This window comes from Sturnus vulgaris, chromosome 1, assembly GCF_052056855.1.
Source record: "Sturnus vulgaris isolate bStuVul1 chromosome 1, bStuVul1.hap1, whole genome shotgun sequence".
NCBI lineage: Eukaryota > Metazoa > Chordata > Aves > Passeriformes > Sturnidae > Sturnus > Sturnus vulgaris.
The window spans coordinates 40525927-40541991 of NC_142243.1; the positions used below are offsets into that span (position 1 = coordinate 40525927).

The 16065-nt window shown below is 36.0% G+C and overlaps 1 protein-coding gene across 9 annotated transcripts in view; it reads right to left on the reverse strand.

The window, feature by feature from the left end:
- Positions 1-16065, reverse strand: part of SLC4A7 (solute carrier family 4 member 7) — a 92495-nt gene that overhangs the window by 7984 nt on the left and 68446 nt on the right. For all 9 annotated transcript variants that reach the window (XM_088164365.1, XM_088164350.1, XM_088164353.1 and 6 more), the window contains 12 exons: positions 15537-15711; positions 13006-13139; positions 12214-12459; positions 9820-9925; positions 7834-7995; positions 6782-6895; positions 6163-6324; positions 5663-5914; positions 3388-3456; positions 2776-2949; positions 2288-2419; positions 1430-1521 (listed from right to left, as the gene is read on the reverse strand). In XM_088164365.1, coding sequence (XP_088020491.1) covers positions 1430-1521; positions 2288-2419; positions 2776-2949; positions 3388-3456; positions 5663-5914; positions 6163-6324; positions 6782-6895; positions 7834-7995; positions 9820-9925; positions 12214-12459; positions 13006-13139; positions 15537-15711 — 1818 coding nt within the window. The remainder of the gene's footprint in view (positions 1-1429; positions 1522-2287; positions 2420-2775; positions 2950-3387; positions 3457-5662; positions 5915-6162; positions 6325-6781; positions 6896-7833; positions 7996-9819; positions 9926-12213; positions 12460-13005; positions 13140-15536; positions 15712-16065) is intronic.

Genomic DNA, 16065 nt, shown 5'->3' on the forward strand with positions numbered 1-16065 from the left:
CACTGTTGTACTAAGGCTTTAATTAACTGGTTACTTTAAGTGGCTTCTAGGAAATAAGGGCAAAAGAGCAAAGGTTAATAAAATTTCAAAAATTCAGGTGAGATTTGAAATGATTAAAAATCCAGAAATTCCAATTATCTTGAGAGATAAGGGTTTTTTTTCCCCAAAAGCCTTATTAGATATTTTGCAAGGTTCTTTTGCAAGACCACTCCCTTCCAAGTGCTGCAGAAGATAAGTTTACCCTCACAGATGCTAAGATTTAAAGCCTATTTCCACTTTTGTCCTCCACACAGCTATAAGTACAGCAGACTTAGGTGTTGCCTGTAGGTCTGTTTTCTGTTCTGTTCCATATTTAAGCTTCAGAATCTACCCCAGGCCATCAGTAAGTTTTTCAAATGGCAGAAAAAACTTTCAAAGCCATTTTTCCTCAGGGATCCCCATAAGACCTATAAGGCAGCAGAATACACATGCACACAGTTGATGAAATCACAGCTCTACTGTGAGAGCAATTAGCAACTCAAATGTTTTTTAAAAAGCTTTAGCATTTCATTTGAGTTGCTTAAATCTGATTAAGTTTGCTCTCAGAACAGACAACAGCACTCAGCAGGAATATCTGTCTAATCCAAATTTCTGTCTGTTCCCAACTCTCATCAAGGCATACCTGGTACTAACCTTGATCCATAGGAAGGCTAATTTTTAACCTAGGAACCCTTAACATTAGAGAAGAAAAGAAAAACCGTAAGCTATTTATCTGTCACATCTTCAGGTTGTGTTGGAACAGCTGAGAATACCTGATAACTCAGCTAAATACAATCTCAGTAAGGGAGACACCAACTGAGACAAAATGCCTACCAAAGCTGAACTAATTTCCATGACTGAAATTCCAGTACTTCCTTTTCTGGAAGAGAACTTATTCTTACATTTATGTTCAGAAAATAACCTTTTAAAATAAAAATGGTTGCCTGTAAAATGGGTTTTTTGTACCAGAGAAATTACGACTTTAGCCCTCGCTTAGGCAAACCAAATAATTACACACTTAGATTTCTTCTGAAAAACCCAAGTGGCTGGCAAACACATGGCTCAACTGATGCTATTAGTTGCTTAATGCTCAGTATTTCATGCACAGTAGCACACAAATATTCTATAAAAACTGACCAAGGATGCTTCTTCACGTTTAGTACAGCTGGTCGAAATTGAGTCATCTGATCTGTTCAAGATTGTCATGTAAATTTATAATTAAGATGCAGTTTTAAAGAAAAATGCAATATAAAATACTATTGTAGCACCATGATGTATCTTCATATTTCCTAATCATGGCTAAGTTACTAGCTTGGGGAAAAATTATTTCAACTCATAAACAACCAACTTACTATAAAGCAAATTGCAGCTTCTGATAAAAGAACTTTTAAACAGACACATTATTTTATACCTGTATTTCAAAGTTTTTACAGGAAAATCCAGATTTGCTTCTCCATATGCAAGGTGTACACTGTCATTGTCGGAATACATTCTCTCTGCTTCCTGTAAATTCCAAGTAAGAAGTTAGTAAAATTATTCACATAGCAGAAACCACAATACTATCTCAAGTTATTCAAGTTATAACAGGTATTCCATAGGGGTAAGAGGCACTTCCCTGTAGGTACCACAGTTGAATGCAGGAGACAGAGCTTATGACCTTTCCTCTTAGAAGTGTTTTTTTAAGGCAGGGGACATGGGAGACCAGGGAAGGAGGGTGTTAAAAGCTTGGCAAGGAATTCATGCAGGTAGTGTACAGCAAGGCAGGACTTTTATGGAGAAGTGACAGAAGCTGTATTACTGTGTGACTGGTAACTAGCAGTTGCAATTAATGACAGCTCCACAAACGAGCAAAATCTCCCTGATATTATGAACACTTTTGTGACTAATTTAGGCAGAATAAAGGCATCCTACTCCACCACTTCCTTCTCTCTTCTCTCTTTCTCTCAATTTTCCTTCCTTCTAAACTGATGAAAGATAAAAAAACTAACATTTTTGTGCTAATAACTGCTTCTTTCCACTTCGCTTGAAAATTTTGATCACAAATAAGAATCATAGTTTGTAATAGCATAATTGTAACACTGACTTAATTCCTTAACCACCAGCAACAGTTCCTCTAGTAAAGAATTTCATCTCATTAGTGAAGAATTTCAAAATGTGCACCTGGTATATAAGGTCATATGCTCAGGTCACATAAAATTCTTTAAATTGCATTAAGTATTTCCTAAAAATTTATAACATTTATAATCAGTTTGATTGTTTTCATACTTACTTCTTTCTCTTTTATCTTTTTGTCATCTTCTGTCTTCTTCTTACTTTCTGGCATAAGATCATCAAGCCAGCTAAGCTCTCTTTTGGTGAAACATAAATCCATGAGCTTGCGAATGAACACTAATGCTAGAACCTAAAGGGAACCACAGACAAAATACATTATATTAAACTATTCAAATGAACAAAAATGCACACACACTTTCAGTACACTCAGAATCTGTAAGTAAAGCCCTTTTTTCTAGTACTAGATTTTATCTTACCCCAAAGGTATTCATTTCCACTTTCAATAGCTATTCACAACTGAATTGCCTGTTTTCAGGAAATGAGAAGTCTTTGTGTTTCAAAAGTGAATGGCTTGTACTACAGGGGCTTTTTATTTCTTTCCAATTCCCCTCTTTCTTTAAGGGACCAAACATCTTCTGAAGAGACCCTGAATAATACATGTAAGTCTTGTACAAAAATTATTAATTGGCAAACCAGAAAACTTACCATCATAGGGAAAACAACAGCAGCTGCAGAGGCCTTAATGACCCACAACAGAACTAGACAAGTGAGCTGAACAACTGTAAAGATATGGACCTTCCAAAGTGGCACATAACGTAGATAAATCAGGTCTGGTTGATGCTTGGCAGGCATTCCAAATAGTTTTATACGGTCAAAAAACTGCATGGAAAATAAAACTATTCTTCAGTTAATTATTTTTTGCCTCTCCATAAGAAGATAAACATTTTAGGAGACTACAGAAATGTAAGATAATCCCAAATAAAATACTAATGAAAGACAGTGAACATTCAAGTGGGTGGAACTGGGAGCTGTTTTGCGGAGGTTGTCCCCTCCTCTCACTAATAATAAAAAGTTTCAGAATATTTCAGAAAATCTGTTTCTTAGCTACAATACTGTAAGAATAAATTAAAAAGAAGGGACAAGTGAAGACACAATACTGTAAGAACATATACCTGAATATCACACTCAGGAAATTATCCTACATGCTATTCAGACAATATGGAACAACTTTATTGTGGCTCACAAAATGTGGGGTGTTAGCTTCCTTTTCATTCAGTGTTAAACAAAAGTGAACTGCTCATTAAAATCAGACTTTACCTGAATGCCCTTTAATGAAGATACTCCCATGTAAAGAAAGACACCATACAAAACTGGCATTGGAATAAACTGGGGAGGAAAAAACATCCACAGTTAAAAGTGGAACCAACATGACATAGGAGAGTAGTCCATATCAGTGAAAGGCACAGACTAAGTTACTTTATATTTTAAGAGAAATCCGAGGGCCTTCATTTCAAGAATGTGTATGTATCATTGAGCAGCAAAAAAATCTAGAACTAACAAGGCTATCACCAGGATAAAAAAGTAGTTCTGCCTTGACTGCCCATTCACTCAATTTTCTATGTTGCAACCAAAATGTCTATTCATGCTAAGTATACTGCTTTATGTTGCTATTTGATAGGAACTGTATCAAGATTACTATATTCTGTACATCTTCATGAAATTGCCACATTAAATTTTACTTTTGAACACTTGCATATCTGGAACAAACAACACAAAAACCTCAGCATACCTACTGAGCTGTGAAAATCTGCTAATTATTCACAGCTAAGTTTTGCTCCAGGAAGAAGACCAATTTAAGTCTTATTAAAGAGAATATTTATAATAATTTAAACTGTAACATATAATAGACAGCTTATATAATTTTGTACTGTGTGATTTTATATTTTTATAAATTTAAAGCTTACTAAGATAATAACAAAGTTGCCCACTGATTTCAGTGGCACTGGCATCAAACCTCTGCAGTGAAGCCTTCTTTGCTCCTGAATTCATTAAGCTTCCAAGTAAATGACAGCCAAGATACAATGTGAAATCTTAATAAAAACTGCTGTTATCTGTTATCAAGATTGAACAAAAACCTTAACTTAAACAGTGTGGAATAAAACTCTGCCTTAGGGATTCATTACTGCATGTGTGTGTGTGTGTCGCTAGTGTCTTCAGTGAACGATCTGTAATTTGATATTGTATCTTCTACTGCATTAAATCAGTATAAATCCACACATGGAACAAAAGCACAGCAACTGACAGATGCAAGGCTTTGTTTTCCTTACTTCTTTTGAAAAATAATAGTAATTCACACTGAAAAAGAGAAATATTTCTTAAAGAGCAAAGAGTAATAATTGCATTCCTATTACTCTAGGTCCATAAAACACAATGTATTCACTTCTAAGAATAAAAAGTTAAAATGCAGGGTTTGAAACACTTCTTCACCAACCATCACTTTTAATTTTTGCTTCTGAGCAACAATAAATCTATTTCAGAATTTCTGCTTTTGATTCTGAATATTCGCTGAGAACTGAGCTCTTGGTAACTTTTTAATGAGAGATTATCAAATCTGAATACATATTTTTAGTAATTGCTACGGCCTTATTCTTTTCAGACCTTTACATTCTTTAATAGACATACAAATGGTCAACTATTTAAAATTTATAATACATAACTACTTCTTAAACTATAGCTGAATGTTCACAGGATTTTTCTTTCCCATTACCTAAATTTGAGAAACTACATTTTCTATGAAATACTTGAGATCTGTCTTTGTTTAAACAGACTTTTACAAAGCTCTTTAGAAATACCAGCAGTTATGCAATATCTGCATTTCTGGCAACATAAAGTAATTTCGTTTCTCCTTTTAACTGCCGGGTTTGAAACAACAAAGCAGAAGTTGAACAGATTTTAGTAAATCTGAGCAAAAAAACAACTGAACTAAGTATCTTTCTTCCAAGAGAGTCTTTGAAAAGTCACCACGGATATAAATTAAGAGATAAAGTGTAATCTGATGCTACAACACAACCTGCAAAATCACCATTACACTCTGATGATGCATAAAATAATCTTGACGCTAAAAATTAAATGAAGTTTAGTAAGATGAAGAACAAGAAGTGAAAAATGTCATTTCTCCCTTTTTTAAAGCAATATTTCTGTTCCTTCTGCTACACTATATTACTTCTGCTCAAGTAAGTTTACTTCTTTATCACACTCCTTTTCGCTCTCTATTTATGCACTCACAGAAAAACTACAGTTTTTAGGTAACATGAACCCAAGAAACTAAAAAAAGAACAGGCAAGAAAATCAGGTACCACAGGAAAAACTTGCTTTCTTCACTGTTCACTACATTCCTAGCTTTCTCAGATTTCGTTTTCTTGCATCCTTCCATATTGTTTCTATTCAACTAACATTAGTTGCTAAAAAAGCAATTTGAGAATGAGTTCAGGCATATCTTACTTAACAGAACTTTCTTGCACTATGAAATGCTAAATCACCAACATCAAAATCAAAAGGACAAAGAAAATATTTTGGGAAAACTGTATTTTACCTTTAACACAGAGGTCATGGACACTGACATCCCCATCAGCACAAAAATCATCAATCCTGTCACTCGTTGCTCCCGGATTCCCAAAAACTTTGGTTGTTCTCCTGGTGCTGAGCATTCAGATTCAACTTTCAGGCTGTTAACATGACTTATAGACAGGACAGTTGCAGCAACAAACCACGGTAAACCCATGAGAGAACATATTCCCAACATAATACCAACCATGAGCAGATCAAGATGATAACCACAGCCTTTCTGTAGAAGTAAGCAAACAAATAACTTGATAAACTTGCCCTTTACAGGAGATCGTTTTTCTAATTCAGCAGGTGAATAACCTACAACTACAAAAGTCAGATACTTTTAGAGTATCCACAAAATTATATTTGTTCTTGATTAGTCAATTTACACATATATTTAGCAGCTGATGATAATTTCACAAATTTGCAGAAGGAATCTGATTTAATCTGACTTACACATTAGACTTCCATAAAAATTACTTTTACCTTCAGTTTATGCTCTTTCCTGTTTATAATAACAGCTGTAATTTGTTGATCCATGAAAATAAGAATGGTACAGAGTAAAGCAGGAAGAGCAGCAATCAAGAGTGTCCACCAAGGATTGCGTCCAAGAGGATCTATGAACCATCCCCTGTCTTTTCGGGTAGGCTGAAAAGAAAAAAAAAAAAAATAAACAATCCATCAACAATGAGAATTCCATTACTAAAATAGAATGTGGACTTGATCACTACCAACAGTTTCAATGAACAGTAGATCAGTCTCCTAAGTATATGTTTAGGTTGTTTTCCAATGGCTTTGATCAGAAGACTGATTTAGCTGTTACAGGTGAACATGACATTTATATGAAAAAAATTAAAACAAATCCGTTCAATTCCTTCATTTTGTACATCTGCACAAAAGAATGTTCCCCTTTCAGTAATAATATAAAACATAATTTCTTCTGTCAGATGAGACATACATCCAAAATAGAAAAGAGAAACTGCTTGATCAACTACATCATAATAAAAAAATACAAGATCTTTTTCTATACAACTCGCTTGTTCTACCATTCATAAAACTGCAAGTATTTTAAAACTTGTGTCTTTCAAAAGGTTTTGTTTCTTACTTCAAACTTCTCTGGAACATGAAGCTTAGGAGAAGGTACTCCTACAAGATAGTCAATCAAAACCATGATTACTATGGTCAGAAATACTGCGAAGTCACTGATGGTGGAACGCACCTATAAAGAAAGGACTTGTGTTAAGTCTTGTTTTTTTACCATTATAATTTGCATGAGTAGAAAGATGATTTTCTCCCCTATAAAAAGTTTATTTATATTATACTACACCACTGAACATTATCTATTTTTTTTTTTTTTGCTACTTTAAAGTTTAGGCTGTCTGCCAGCATAGTATGAAGTTGCAGAAGACAATTATTTTGTACAACTGTTTGTTCACTCATTTAAAAGTGGTCTACTGCAAGAGGCAAATTACTTCAAACAACTCCATCATCTTCCTCTCCCCTCAATCCCATTAGGAGGCTTGGCCATTGCAGCTAGTCCCTGGTACCTTAGATCAGTAATATTCATACATTTCATGTTTTAATCGATAGGAGGCAGATAATTTGCAATAAATTCATATTATCAAAGATAACTTTATTAAACATTAGGAAGACATTACAGGGATGAGCTGAGGTTTATAGCAGAGCTAACCACTTAATTTTGCCTAGAAGAAGTTACATAAATCACTCTAAAAAGAATCATCACATTAGCATCTATTAGAAATAGTAATCCCCTGAGGAACCACTCAAAACCCAATAGACATCAGTAGTTTGGGGAAAACAATTAATTGCTTTATATGGCTGGTGAGGAAAAGAGCAGCAATATTGTCTCTACTAATGATACCTGGCAATACCAATTAAAGTGGGGAGATGGACTGCTTAGGTCTTTCAAAGTTTAGAATATCTTGCAACTCTACAAAAATACAGAATAAGCACCAAATTTCTGCAAATTATTTCCTTCCTCAAATGTCCTATATTTTGCAATTATTAGCTGACTTTTAGGTTTTAATTTCCTTTCCTGTCTTAAAAGAAATCTCTCAAGACAGAATTCAACTCCATTAAATTATACTAAGGTATGTATTACAAGGTAGCAATAGTCTAGTCTCTAATCAGAGTTACCTTAGTTGGGAAATAGCGTTTGGTCTTGAATTTCTTAAGGAAAGAGGAGAGGAAAAATGTTGCAAAAAACAGTATGACAGACCAGAAGAGAACATCTGGAATATATGGTCCATGATGGCCACAAGCTGATCCACGAAACACACCATGATATTCTAAACATTCCTGCAAAGAGAAAAACTCTTTATATGTCTATGTTTTATTCATTCAGTACATTCAACCAAGCTTCCAACTTTTCTATATAAAACACATTTGAGAATGTTCACAATTCCAAAAAGGGGGTTCTTTTCCTTCATCACTACATCAACCTGAAGAAGTCAGACATGCTCTTCTAGAAAAGCCACAATAGCCACTACTGATTATTTCAGGATGCCAAAATGCTGGGAGACGCCCAAGAAGAAACATCTTCTTTACAGTTATATTTCTTCTATTCTGTTTTTCAAGGCATTGTAAGATTGCCAGGAAAAGCAGAATATCCAATATCAACTTTAAACTAACAAACATAAAAAAAGTATCTCCTCAGTTTCTCCCATCTCTTTTACTTTGTTTTGCTCAGTTAAGGGAAAAAACAATCTTATAAAATAAGATTACCGAAACCATAAGAAAATGTTTCTAGCAAAGCAGGAAATAATCGTAAATAATGGATTTAAATAGAAAATAAAATAAAGTCAGATGATATGTAGCCAAAAGATTTACTCAAATGCAAAGCAAAAAGTTAAAACTAGACACATGGAGTAAAGGGAAACAACAAACCAATATACCAAGTAGCTGGAAGCAGCACTGCACCAACCTATTTTATTAATTTATTTACTGAAAATTTATCTTATGACAGAAATTCTCCCTATTAACAATCTTTTACAATACCAAATCCCTGATCACTTCTTTCTCTCGGGTAAGACTAAAGATGCTTTAGAGGTAAAGGCATATAGATGAAAAGGCATATAAAATAAATAATCAACATGAAGGAAATATAAAAATTAAGTTAAAAACAAGCTGCTACCCTAAGTGATTATGGTAAACTAGGAACCATTGGTAGCACATAAAAACCAGTTCTGCCACAAGTCAAGTAAAGCACTGAGGTTTTACATGGAATTTCTGCTGTGCAAAAGAGATGCTTTAGTGTGAATGTCTACACTCAGACACAAGGGGAGCCCATACACAGATATCCATGCTGTTCTAGACAGCTTCAGATGGCCAAAGTAGGCACACAACCTAGCAAGCATAATAAATACAACAGCATTTCCAAATCATTCAAGGTGCAGGTAGGAATCGATGCCAGGGTAAAGCAAAGTGGCTGCACACAGCTGCATTTATTCCACTGCACACTGCTCAAGAAATTATTTGTCAGCAAAATTGTTTCTCTCTAAAAGCCTTCCAGAGCACTTGCACGTGGTAACTTCCCCCCTCTTCACCTACATAAAATTAGATATTGGTATAAAATATCTACTTCACAAGTTAACGCTTTCAAGCATATTCTAAATAGTTATTTTCAATTTCAAATAATTCTTTTCTTCCAACCAATATTTAGTAGCTCCATTGATTCTGCTGGAGTTTTGTACCAATGCCTAACAAACTAATGAAACATGTTTGCTACCACACTTTAACTACAAATTCCATCATCACATCATATTAAAAACAGTTCTTTCAGGAACTGGAAGAAAGCAAACTCCTGTTTATTCGTGTCATTATGTTCACCTGCAGGAAGATGACTGTGGTGCCTAAGAGCATTAAGGTGGCTACCTCAAGCAGACATTTATACAAGCATTTACTTCCCTGGACTCACTTCTCTGGTACTCTACAATGACTGTGTAAAGCCTTATGGAAGAAATTAAGAGAGTTCAAAAATACAGTTTTAGGGAAAACAGTCCAAGTTCAATTTAAAAAAAGAAATCAGATGAAAAAATGTTAATAAAAACGGCAGGTATTTATTTTTTATGCACATGCACACATACACACACCAATACAGACACATAGCTTTCAGATACTCACAGAAACTGTAAGGTTACTCCATGCTATATCTTCCCCAGACTTATTCATAGTCCTCCACACACGCAATGTTTCATTGCTTGGTTTCTCAGGCTCAGAACACACACATCTGAAGGGAAGAATAAAAGTTTACATGCTTTTAAGCCGTATGTGTCAAAATGCAGCAATTTGAATTAAACTCAGAAATCCTGAAGAGTTTAAACCAGACTTTATCCCAAACTTCTATGTAAGATGCACAGTATAAGTCTTTTCCTTACATCACATGACCTAAGGGGAAATGAAGAATTAGGTCACCCTCAAGTAAGACACCATATTTAATATGTGATGAGCTAACTGAACATGTAAGTGCTTAGAGTGCTCAGCTTTAAAGCAACTCTATACATACTTTTTAACAATATTTTTGTATAAGTAAAAATGCCCCTCTCTATTGCAGCATTTTGCAAAATTGCACTGCAGAATCCTTTCCATCAGACAGGTTGACAGAAGTACACATCAGATAAAAAAAGCCCAAAACACAACAGACTCAATACTGATTTAATGGGATGTTTCCAAATAAAGCTATTCAAGTACACCAACTGGTAAGCTTAACAAGTAAGCATTGATGTAGAAGAGAAGAAAGAGGTAATAAGCAAGAAGTAAGTCTCCTTTTTCTGAGATTCACTAAAAACACGGAATAAAACCCCGATGAACTATAGAAGGGAAAATCTGCATCTTGGTGGTGTGAAGGCAAAGAAGGAAAAAACTTAAATGTGCATGGACAAAAAGAACCTAGATTTGCAAAGCGCAATGTTTGGGGAATTTAAAAAATACTAAGTAAACAAATCTTCTTTTGTTAACTAAATTCTAAAGTAACAGCAAATGGAAGTGGGAAAGAAGTGGAAAGCAGTAATGCCTATGAAGTAGCTGTCAACACAGAATCATTGGAAGAGAAAGGAATTGCAACAACAACCATGATGAGACAAATCATCATTAATTGCTGGTCAAGGCAGCAATATTAACAACCATGCTGAAGGAAGACTTGGCAAATTTCTCCGCAAAGGCAATGAAGATAAAGTACACCATCAAGTAGATAAGCAGAAATCCAGAACAAGAAAAAAAAAAAAAAAAAAAAAAAAACAGAGAAAATATACGAGTATTTGAGATTGTTCTGTGGCTCAATTAACTGAACATGCTTGTTCTGTACCGTTTTCTCCACAGAGGCTTACAGAGCGGGGAGAAAAGGAAAGCAAAAAGAGGAAGAAAGCAATTGTGAACAGCTGGATCTCCCACAGCTTTGTGAGAGAAAAAAATGCAGGAAAAACTCAAACTGAACTCTGTGGCATGTCCCAAAAAACACAGAGCTAAACCAAATTAAAATCCCACCTTCCTACCTCCACCCTCATGGCCTGCCTGTGGCAAAACACAATCGGGTGCCAAGTGCCAGAAGACCTACAGAAAACAGTTTCTCCCAGATCAGTGGACTTAACATGCCCACACAGAAGTCCAGTGGGGACCAAGAGCCACTGGAACAGAAGAATGAGCAGCCAGTAGGAAGAGAAAAATAAGGAAGTGAGTGTCCTTCCACAGCCCACTCCTGGCAATGTGGCCTGATCTTAACAGTGGTTAAGACAGGAAGGTAAGTGTAAATGTCAAGTGTGAATGGAATACAAGAAGCAGTCTGACAGGGTGTTTGCACTTTCCCCCCAAAAGAAAGTACGGAAGAAGCACTGAATGACTGTAAAAGTGAGCAGAGATCTTGGAGGGGAAACACAGTAGTCCAAACCTGGTTTGACACTACTAGAAGTCACCCTGTGTGCAAGATGATCACTGTCCTGGCCAGGCAGGCAGGACAGTGAATACTCTGCTAGGGAATGACTGCCCGGTGCAACAAGCAGAGACCTCACCCCAGATGCACATACATGACCTCATTGGGGTCCCTCACCCACACTATGACCACTCAGGTACAACTAGATGGGAAGATGCACATTTCCAACAGGAGGGGAGCACTAGCATTTAAATGGTTTCATTTAAACTATGAGAAATGAGCCGTTTTCTCTGAGCAACAGTGAGCAAGATAAGGCAGGTGTGAGCTGGTAACCCAACTCATCCTATTTCATGAAGCTATACTTCCTAGAAGTAGCAAGGCAGAAGTCCTGTTCTGACCTTTAGTAAAGCTGCATTAAAGCAGGCTTTGTCATAGCCCCTTATCCCTTCCAACCACTAACCACCTATAGCTAACACAGAAAATTCAGTTCTACAGCATCCTGAATAGAATTTTCTGGAGGTTTCTCATGCCAATACTTTCCCTAGCATTCCTCCTACCCTTCCTGGAAGTGCCACACACTGCCATTTAGTAAACAATATGTCTCTCTATAGTCTCCTATTTATTTCGCTAACAGATAGAAACTTGGTACTTACGAATATGAAGTCAGTTTATTCAAATCATTGTGCATATTGAAGGCATACACTTCTCCCAAATGAACAAGCTTTTCCAATGCCTCATAAATAAATATGATGCATATGAGTGCTGCAAAAGCTTCCTCAGTAAATCGAGTGATGTAGCACACGAGGCTGCTGGCATCTGTGGCTACAAGCACAATGCATAGAAATGCAGTCCACAGACCAATGCTAGTTCGCAGGGAGAGGTAGGAAAGACCATAATCCCTGTGTGAAGAAAGAACAAAAAGCATTAACTGAGCCTAAATCCAGCTGTACTACATTATATTCCAAAAGACACTGAGGCCAAGCTTTATAGCTTTTCTCATGCTTGGTATTAGCTCTGAAGGAAGCAGAATTTTTTTTGTCTCATCTCCCACCAAAGCAAAGCAACACTGCAAGGTGTTTCTAGGATTGACAGTGCAACTACCTAGCTTGGGAAGCATCATGGGGATGGATCTCTCCAGAACTACCCAGATGGTTTCTCCTAGAGGGCAGATCGATCTCTGCTTGCCCTGCAGAAGCAAAGCCAACAACTTCACACAGTCAGAATATAACTTTTATTTAAGTCCTTGCCACTTCTGAGAACTGGTTTTCTCATTCAGGTTTGCCAGTGCCACACAGCTTTGCCAAACCGTATCAATTTCTCAGTCTCTCACCACTGTATTTAAATCCATGGACATACAGATTTACTGCACATCTGTTTTCAATTACAGCAATTGTAACAGGCTAGAATGTTAAAAAGTGCATCAAGCCAATATAAACATCACTTACCTGCAAAATTTAAATAATATTTTTTCAAATACTAGAACTGGTCCTGTGCTTCCCAAGATAGTAAGAGGTTGCCCAGCAAAGAGAGAATAGGCAATCCCAGTTAATGAGGCTCCAAAGAGAGACTCTATTGCACTCTGTTTGGGGGAAAAAAGATTGCTGTAACTTTGCTGCTTTTCAGGTTAGCATTTAGCATCATATCTTCATAAATACAGCTTTAAGATGCATTAACTTAGAAACAAGACAAGATGTAAACACATTGCAATTAATATCCATGTTTGAGACAAGAATAACTTAACACAGTTTTGCAGTAACAATACCATGGACAAGATTTTGAAAACTTCACCCCTGAGAAACATAAAGCCATCCAAAACCATGAGAACAAGTTACTAGCCCTGCTAGCTCTGGAGGAAAAGCATACCAACAATTATACAAATTTAAACAAAAAACATACAAAGAAAAAAGAAAATAGTTACTCAACATGTTGTTTACAGAAAAAATTAATGATCTCTGTAAAGAAAATAGATATTTATATTGCAACATACCTACAGTGTGCCGTATCAAACCTGCATTAGTCAACCAAGCATTACAAAAGAAAAAAAAAAAAACAAGCTGACAGGCAAAGGTGCAGGGGAAGTTACTGAAGAATATCGGTTTATGTATACATGACACCAAAAATAGATGAGCAGTAAACCAATGTCCCACCTGGTAATGCATTTCTTTGCAAGGAATTAAGGTATCTACTTCAGTTCTTGAATTAAATGTTTCCCTATAATATTTTCTGCCAAAAATACCCAGTTACAATGCACCTCAAAAGAGAGAGGCCAGAATTTTAAATACTAAAATTATATTAAATTTATTTGAAAATTGTTAATTACACCACCTACCACTATGAGAAGTCATGGATTACAGATTCCTGTAATGGAATTACAGTGTTCCTGGTGGAACTTTTAAGCATTTGCTATTTTGAAATTATGCAAGCCTAAGAAAACAGAATTATGCAAACTTGAGCTCCAATTCAGGAAAGCATCTGAAAATGGTCAAAATGATTTGCTGAACTGGGGCTATTAGAAATGAAAATAACTCCTTTATTCATAACATTAGGAAAAGAAATATATAATTCCAGTCTCTTGTTCTATTACCTTTGAATTAGTGTTTTTGGTTAGTCAATGCATTAACCTTGGGGCTCTCAGTCAGGGTGGCAGGGACAGGAGCACTGTGGAGGTGATGGCCTCTGAGAATGCGAGGGAAGGTTTCAAAGACAAACTGTGTACCTTACAATGTCAGCTACTGTGCTTGAACATGTGTGTGCAGTAACTAATGTTTTATTCAATGATGCACACCAAGTATCTGAAGGCAGGAACAAACCCGCAAACAATTCCAGATAGCTAAAAGAAAGAAGGTGTTTGAGAATCAAGCTTTGAAAGGAGGGTACTTTCATTATTATACATGTTGTACATTCAAAATTTACATTGTCATTCTAATAATCATTCCTACATTTACAGTGGCAAAACCAGCACACAGAAAAGACATCATTGATTTCTATATTTTCTATCAGCTTGAAGTGCTACATCAATAAACAAATATCTGAGTTAACAACAATAATTGAAAAGAGATAAAATAGTTAACTAATTTTTAATATAGTAAAAGCTTAAAAATTTCATTAAGTTTCAAGAATAATTTTGTAACATAAGTTTCAACAGAATTTTAGCATTTGTAAAGGACATGCCTGAATACATCCTTCCCTCCCACAAAAGGACAGAGCCTTGTTTCTTTATTATAGATTTAAAAACAGAAAATACACTTCAAACTAGTTTGCTCATAAGCCAATTGACACTAAGTGACTAACACTGCTGATATTAAGTAATTTTTCCCTGCTTCAAAACCTAAAGTGCGATGTTACTCTGGTGAAAAAGGTGCTGGTATTATCTACTGCCCAACATAACTACCAAAATTTTGTAAGTGTATGGTTTACATTTGAGTCATTTACAACGAAGAGTATTTTCTGCTGATAAACCTCAGACACTTTATTTTATTGTGAGCAACATATGTATTAGTACAAGCATAAACATATTCTGTCACTTTCATAAATGGACTGCTGGCCACTCACTGCAGGCATTATTATCATCCTCGTAGGCCTACTACTCAAGGCCAGTACTTGTTCTTGGCTATCCACCTTGAGCCTCTGACTTTGCCTAAAGTAGGCCTAGTGGGATGCTGCACCTTTACTACTATTCGTTACTCTTAAGCAGCCAAAAAGAAGGCAATGCAAGCCTTTTCTCAATTCATGAAGCCATTCATCCAATAAGGCAGGATTAACATTTTTTACCTCCCCTGTGCATCTTCTCCTGTTCACATAGGTTCCCCACATTTTCCATAGCAATTACCTTTTGGGGAAGATCTGCTTTGGGGCAGACTAATCAAGTGCTGTGGGTAAATTCTTCAAATACAAGTATAAATAAATGAGACAAATGCACACAGTGACTTGCCTCTGAAGGTCTAAAAGCCTGGCCACTACCATTCTTTGTACTCACTATTCTGCCTTCTGTAGCTTCTCCCAGGAGCCCTCCAAAAGTGATTACAGGAGACATACAGGCACAGTATAGGAAAAGAATCGAGGCCAGGCACTGCAGGCTTAATGCATCCTTGAAGTCACTCAAGAAAAAAGGTGCTTTCCTTTGGATGTCAAGTATCAAACCACCAAAAAGCCTAAATAGGTGAGATGAAACTCGTCAAACTGTACACTAAAGGATTCTAGCTAGTTTAAAACTATGGGCTACACATGACTGCCAGTGCCTATTGCCGGCACAAATTAGCTATTTCACAGTCTAGATTAAAGCATAACAATTAAAAACGTAAATGACAGTCTTATCTATTCCAATTCAGCAGTATTCCAAATACAATCAAGCAGGTTACCCACATTTTTAAAAGCTACAGTTTTTTTATATATGGGCTAGATACTGAAAAAATAACTTTGCAAACAATTTTACCTAAGCAACGCTTTAAGTCAAATCTGTTTTATGATATGAAGAACAATGGAACAGAGAAATATGCAAAACCTCA